Source organism: Trachymyrmex septentrionalis, unplaced genomic scaffold (assembly GCF_001594115.1).
Source record: "Trachymyrmex septentrionalis isolate Tsep2-gDNA-1 unplaced genomic scaffold, Tsep1.0 scaffold91, whole genome shotgun sequence".
Taxonomy (NCBI): domain Eukaryota; kingdom Metazoa; phylum Arthropoda; class Insecta; order Hymenoptera; family Formicidae; genus Trachymyrmex; species Trachymyrmex septentrionalis.
In genome coordinates this window covers 457,990-465,459 of record NW_017306102.1, presented here as the reverse complement: position 1 = coordinate 465,459, position 7,470 = coordinate 457,990, and the positions used below count along the sequence as shown (strand labels likewise).

The 7,470-nt window shown below is 31.9% G+C and overlaps 1 protein-coding gene across 5 annotated transcripts in view; it reads right to left on the bottom strand.

Annotated features, from left to right (window-relative positions):
• Positions 1-7,024, bottom strand: part of LOC108756045 (protein Mo25) — a 16,988-nt gene extending 9,964 nt beyond the window's left edge. Inside the window, exons 1-6 of one of the 5 annotated variants that reach the window (XM_018499599.1) lie at positions 6,304-7,024; positions 1,522-1,635; positions 1,291-1,458; positions 631-749; positions 377-545; positions 22-186 (exon numbers count right to left, since the gene is read on the bottom strand). In XM_018499599.1, coding sequence (XP_018355101.1) covers positions 22-186; positions 377-545; positions 631-749; positions 1,291-1,458; positions 1,522-1,614 — 714 coding nt within the window. In that variant the 5' untranslated portion in view covers positions 1,615-1,635; positions 6,304-7,024. Of the gene's footprint in view, positions 1-21; positions 187-376; positions 546-630; positions 750-1,290; positions 1,459-1,512; positions 1,636-5,541; positions 5,643-5,914; positions 6,246-6,303 lie in introns of those variants that run through there. The other 4 variants (XM_018499595.1, XM_018499596.1, XM_018499597.1 and 1 more) reach the window with 4 other exon arrangements.
• Between the last annotated feature and the right edge of the window lie 446 nt (positions 7,025-7,470).

Below are 7,470 nucleotides of genomic sequence, written 5' to 3'. Positions count from 1 at the left end.
AAGACAAAGCTAGATACTTACTGTAAAATTGTGTCTATCGAGTAATAGCTCGCCCAACAGTTTTAAACTCTGTCGTCGTGTTACATAGTTTTCTGAATTGAGTAACCTCTGATAGTGTGAAAAAACTTTATCGTAATGTATCTCTAAAAATTCGGCGCTGAGTATTTTGTGCCTCGTGAGTAATTCCTGGACAAAATTATAAATTATTTAATTACATTAAACAACATAATATTAATACATATATAGTGACTAAAATGATTTTTATAAATATTTAAATATTTTTAGTAAAAGAACAAAATAAATTGTGAATAATAAATGTAAATAAACAAAGGAAAATATCACATGCTTCTTGTTCACGTTGTAGAACATAACGTACTTTAAACGTAGAGAAAGCGTCAGATGCGATATCGAACGTAGAAACTTCAACATATCTGAAAAAATTATAAAAGTCATCTGAATAGATCATAATTTTGGCCAGGGCTTCATATCTTGCGCACTCTCGTAACATTGTGCCACAGTTGAGTGCAATGTCTTGGTGTTCATAACTGCAAGACAAAAATGCAATTCAATAATAGTAACATATTTTTATCATTCTATTGACACATAGCATAAAGAAAAAAAGAAACTTACCCAGACATGAGTGTAAAAAGAATTTCAGGTTTGGTACATATGTATTCTACGGTGGGTGATCTAGTTCCAATTTGCCTCCGCAAAATGTTATTGAAGACCTGTGCGACATCCTTCTTTCCCTTAATTAGAAACAGAAAGATTAAATTCATAACAATCATTAATGACTTGCGCTAACAATTTAAATAAACGGACACAAAACTGTAAATTATTTTATTAAATATTATTTAAATATTAGTTAATGTCGCTAATTTGCTATAACTCGACTCTAAAAACAAAATTTGAATTTTTGAATCATAAAAATTTTGTAATATTAATTTTAAATTCCAATTTTCATGTAATAACTGTGGAAGATTGTAAAAATATATATTTTAAAATAGATCTTTACTTTTTTTATGTTTAGTTTTTTAATTCAATAATTTTCAATAATTTCTGAGTTACGTTATTATTATAGTAAATATGGGATGTGTCTTAAAACAACTTGAATAATATTAAATATTATTTAAAAATTAGAGTTTCTATTACACTTTGGGTGAGCACTTTAATGCCGCGCTGTAATAAATATTCTAACATTTAGTAGCAATTTCGCATACATACAGCTTTCTATCTGCCACAAAAAATATTCGATTGTTTGGATCTATTTCACGTATATTGACAGCGTACCTCAAAGTCAATGCGACTTAAATTTTGCACAAGCAGAAGTAGTAGATTGCTGTTATACAATTCTTGCGCCAGCTGTGCCACCACGATGTCTGCCTGTGGCTCTGTCTCGGCCGTACCGTACAACATGTTTTTGATGTGCACTAGATTCTTGCTTACATCTTCTTGCGCCTAAAAGGGGATGTATTTCATCGTAGAAACCAATGTGTATCCGCAACAACATACCTTCTCTACCTTCTTGTCGCCGCGCTCCAATGCATTTACCGCCTCCTTGAGGGCCTTTACAACTTCTGCTGGACTCTTTTGAGACTTTCCAAACAGAGGCATGTTTTCTTAGAATGTATGCACCTTATGAAACATAAAAAAAAGAAATAAACATATCTTTTATTACTCTCCACTGGAGAATATCTTTAAGAAATGTTCATGATGTTAAAAAAATGCTATTATGACTACTATTCATATTAAATATGATAAAAATCAAGTATTGTATGATAGATTTGAAATGGTATGTCGCTATACAGTCAAAATAATACAGAATGAGATACGTAAACATATACGCTCAAATGATATAAATGCAAGTTCATTCCTCTTCTCTCATATCCTTGCAATAAGTGTCTATTATGAAAAACATAAACCAAAGTTATCGAGTACAATTACATTATTGCAGCTTTGCATGATATAGCATTAAGGAATGGAATTTATAATTGATTTTTAAGCAAAACATCTTAATCCTTTGGAGCTAACGTCAAAATCTGTAACAATTACTGGCAATTGGATCCGTAAAAACTATTCATATTTAATACATGTTGATTAAAAATCTTTAATTAATTTCAAAATGACAATTTAAACAAAAAAGAATAAATATATAAAACAGAATAAGTTTATTTTTAATAAGAATAATTCAAATTTGTAGATATTGGATCGTCCGGAAAGTTCGTGCGTATTTTCCGCACGGACCTTTCCGGACGACCCAATATAACACAAAAAAAATTGATAATACTTTTAGGGCTTTCACGGGTACTTTCTTCAAATGTGCCAAAAGATTTGTGCAATTATCAATTTACATAAAAATGTCAAAAAATTCTACTTTACAAAGATTAAATAATAAAGAGCATACAGCCACGACTAAGGATGTAAATAAGGATGTAAATAAAAAGGATGTAAATAAAAAGGATGTAAATAAGTCATATATTATTTAAAAACAATTTCATAACAATAAGTAGATGTTTCGGTCAAGATTTGACACTCTTCAGTACAATAAAATTGAATACGTTAAACATTAAAACTAAATACACAAGTCAACTGATAAATGTAGTGATAGCTAGTAACAAAAATTATTATTTCCTTATGATACAGTATTAATCGCAATCGATCGAAGTAGATTAAAGTAACAGTTAATTGTTGTCGCGCTATATGAATAGAAAGAAATTAATTACAAACGGGAAATTAAACGGGAAACAAAACGGAAATTAAAAACGGGGAAAGATAAAATAAAAAAAGATGAACTTTCGAATACCAAATTAATTGTAAGGATGCGATTATTCGTACGTTGCTCAGACGAAAAGGAAATTAAAGACGCGTTTAAAAGAATATATTAATTATTTGAAAAAACCAGTTAATTCTCACTCAGTCATCTCAAATCACAAATTTGACACGGACCACGCGATAGATGGGAGAACGCTAAAATATTAGATTCGGAACGCTCTCTCATTATAAAAGATTAGTATCTGAAATGATTTATATTAAGATGCAAAAAAATGGTTTAAATAAAAAAAGTCATACGGAACGGTTTCCAGATCTTTATCTCCCTCTCCTTGAACAATAGTTTCCAGCCCTCTAAACTCTTTCCCTTCCTTTGCCTTTTCTTACCCTTCCTTTTTCCTTTTTCCTAATATAATAGACCAGCATTTTTTGGCTTTTGGCATTATTGCGGTTTAAATTCACTCTTTACCTAAAATTGTCACAGTGTTCAGTTATACAAAGGAGTCTTCGCACCCCAGGATACACGTAAGTTTGTTCAGTTGGTTTTTCAAAAGAATAAAGAATTTTTTTTAAATGACTCTCGGGGTTGAATCTAAACAGGAGCATATTGCTTAATCTGATTGTTTTTTTACAAAAATACGACGATAACTAATTTACTTGTTGAAAAAATTTTTGTTTTTACAATAGAACTTGGTACTTGCGTGTCTCTTCGTGTGGGGCTCGTCGTTTTTAAAATGAAGAATTCTTAATTGTATTATGAAGGAAAAAAACTTTTGTAATTAATTTCTTTCTATTCATATAGCGCGACAACAATTAACTGTTACTTTAATCTACTTCGATCGATTGCGATTAATACTGTATCATAAGGAAATAATAATTTTTGTTACTAGCTATCACTACATTTATCAGTTGACTTGTGTATTTAGTTTTAATGTTTAACGTATTCAATTTTATTGTACTGAAGAGTGTCAAATCTTGACCGAAACGTCTTTATTACTTATTGTTATGAAATTGTCTTTATTACTTATTTAATACTTATTGTTATGAAATTGTTTTTAAATAATATATAACTTATTTACATCCTTAGTCGTGGCTGTATGCTCTTTATTATTTAACCTTTGTGAAATTCTTAGCCACTTTCTAACAATTTAAAATTCTATTTTCTTTGTATGTGCCAAAGGGTTTGCGGATTACTGCCGTGTCGTGATTCATTGCTAATACCAACGTTTTGTGAATCTTGCCGTTCATTTTTCATCAGGACGAGAAGTGTATTGATATGTACATCAGTATCAGTGCTTCCTCATCCTGATGAAGAAAACGACAAAGTTCACAAAATGTTGACGTTAGCAATGGATCATGATATGATAGACTACCGACTCTGGAAATTGGTAGTTTACTATTCTGATTATTCAATGATTATTTGGCTAACAAAATTCTGATGAGCAAAAATAATTCTCTATGAAGTAATGTTAAGATAAAAAATACTATAACCGAGAAAGGTCTAACACTGATCACGCCAGCTCCAAAGAATTAAGTATAGTTTTAAGCTAAACTAATCATTAACCTTATACACACCTTAATTTTTGGCACTCTTATTATCAAGATGGGTCTTTCATGTTCTGGATTAATTTTCATCACTTTTACAAGTATACAAAAATTATTAAGCAATTTTTATGTATATTTTGACATCTTTAGATTTGTATTTATAAAGTTATATATTTATAACAAATTGTATATAAATTATTACACTAAATTTGTTAACTAAATATAGTTAACAAAACGAGAAAAATGCACTCTTTTATACAAAAATGTAAAACAAAAAAATGTTTGAAGGAAAAATATGTTTCACACAATATCTTAAAGTTGACATTTCAACCTATAAAAGAAAAAAATAGTTCAAATGCCGACTGTCAAAAAATTTAATTATTTAATAACCTGAAAATAATGTCTTTTTAATATGCATGAACGATTATAATAAAAATTGAGGATATATTGCATTCACGTTTTAAACAATGCATTTTATTACTGCTAGTGTTAAAAAACTATTATGATTTATTAGAAAAATGTTCTTTATAACTTATATCATTACAGACATTTAACACAAGAGTGCCAAAAACTATTGTGTTTATTAAGGGCTAATATGTTCGAGGGTTAAATTCTTTGTTTAATAATTCGCGAAATATTCCTGCAATATAAAGAGAATTAGTAATAAAGAAAAAACAAATTTTTTTTAGTAACAAAAAGTGTACACTCTGGCTGTGTTCCAAAATTCACTGCCAGTACTGAAAATCTACAGTTTACGTTACGTATACTATACATTTTCAGCACTGGCAATGAATTTTGGAACACAGCCTCTGTACACACGATGATTATTTGTGATCCAGAGATGAACTTCAAAATTATTCTAGTTAAAGGATACTCACAAATTGAAGCTGACAATGCACAAAACTGGTTTTCTAGACGCCAAACTTTTTTTTAGAAATAGAAGAGACCATTATTTGACCAGATGCTCTTAGTATTTCAAAGAAAAGAAATGCACAGGACACAAATGGAATGACCCAAAAAGTGTATATTAAGGATTAGTATCTTAAAATATTACATAAAATCCCTTAAGAGATCTTGAAAATAAGTACCGACTATGAATACTAGCAAGGATTGATAAGAATACAACTGATTCCTTATAAAACATTGAATTGACATCTTAACACTGTACTTAAGCCAGTCTTAAATATAAGAACCGACTACTAGCTATCATGACACAAGTATGTTTACCTTTTGGATTTCTACATAATTCAAGTGGCTCTCGAATTGTAGTTGTTCCACTGAACCCAAATTAACATAACATTATATCAATGTTATAATTTCCTGACAATGTACCTATATAGTAAATATCAAATAATAATAATATAATATTAATGTTGTAATTTCCTATTCAATAATACAACTATTATGTAAGAACAATGTTCTTCTTTTTCTCAACAGCTCTTTAGATTTCTTAATTTAAAGAGTCAAAATATCATGCTTACAAATATTGTATCATATTTATATCGTTGAATGTTAATTAATTATAATATTGAAGTAATGTTATTGTTAGTTTGTGTGTATAGAATTTTAATACTTAGTTTTAATAGAACTTCATTGGTACCTAGTCGCAATAAAAACGACAATAGCGAAATTTCCTTCTCGAGTTCAGAGAGACTGCAGGAAAGGAGCGCGACAGAGTGAGAAGCTGCGAAGAAGAGAAAGGTCATCTGCGCTGAGACAATTTAACCTCAAGAGTTGTCCATCAAGCGTCACCTGACCAGAATGACCAAGCGAAACCTAGAGACGAGAACGAGGTCGTCTCGAACTCCAAGAAGAAACGAAGATGCACTTCCTGCTCACGAGAGCATCAATAAGATCGCGATCGGTTGATAGCTAGCAATCAATGACGAAACCGATAACGAAACAACAATAATACTTGTCGATTGCCGCAAGCGCGAGGTTAACGGAGGTTAATGGTAGTTGGTGGATTCTAACCTAATATCCGCTTACCATACAAAAGAGGTCCGAGCAGTGTTCCGAAGCGCCTCGCTCACAGCTCGACGTTTGCATACAAACGTGTGCTGGCCCTGGCTGCGACGATAGCGAGAGCGACAGCTGCTTACGGATATTTGCCTATCGTGCGTGTCACATCAGACTTCTATTCTTTACGTGCGCGCACGATATAGTACACAATGGGATACACACGAACACACGTCTCTATCCGTCTTTACTCGACAAACTTTTTATTTGCGAATTTTCCTAAATGTGTGATACTAGCTGCGGTCAAAGTCTCACTACAAATGTTTTAAAGCGTTTGGTCGACCAATTAGAAAAAAAAAATTTTACAAATTGACCAATCAAAAATTGCTTCAAAGCATTTGTAGCATCACGTTGATCATATCCACTTTAATGAAGTAGGCGCGACATATCACGCGTTGGATGTATGGACGTATGTATATATGTTCGGGATGAGTCACGAGATCACAGCGCTTTGGCAATCACCCAGGCGCAAGCCTGTGTGGTGTGTAATCTGTCTACGACCAAGCAACTTTGGTCAAGTTTGTTAATGCGATCGATCGTCCCCTTCAAATGTGCATGGAGTCTAGCAAGACGAGCGTCGGAGATCAATATTGATCGACGTAAGCATGGACATAATCCGATACTGTCCAGTACTTCGTTGTACTATAATCAGATTGCTCGCGAGTGGCGGCCACTCGCGGCTAAAAATCTATATTAATAAAAGTAGCGCAAAAGTTCGCCATATTAAACCTACTAAAGCGGGGAGCACAGACTACTGAACTACTATATATACACTGGAGTGGGCATCTCCGCTATGAAGCATAGAAAATCGTGGCATTAATTGATCAGCGCCATTTTAATTTGGTCAATATAAGAGCGAATTAGAAGCTTTCAGGTGCTCACACGCACTTACCTTTGTGTTCTTTAGTGAGACCACCGACGAGATACTATTAAAGACCGACATCCTTACGGGAGTTCGCGTCCTTATGAATATTGAAGTAATTAAGAGTTAAAAACTGATAATATTATATACTAATTTGTATACTAATTTTATGATTCATTAGTTTAGTAGATATATTAGGTTAAGTAAAAAGTCATCGCGTTTTTTTAAAAGACATCTATCAGTAAAAACCGCAATTATTTTCTTACCAACAATAT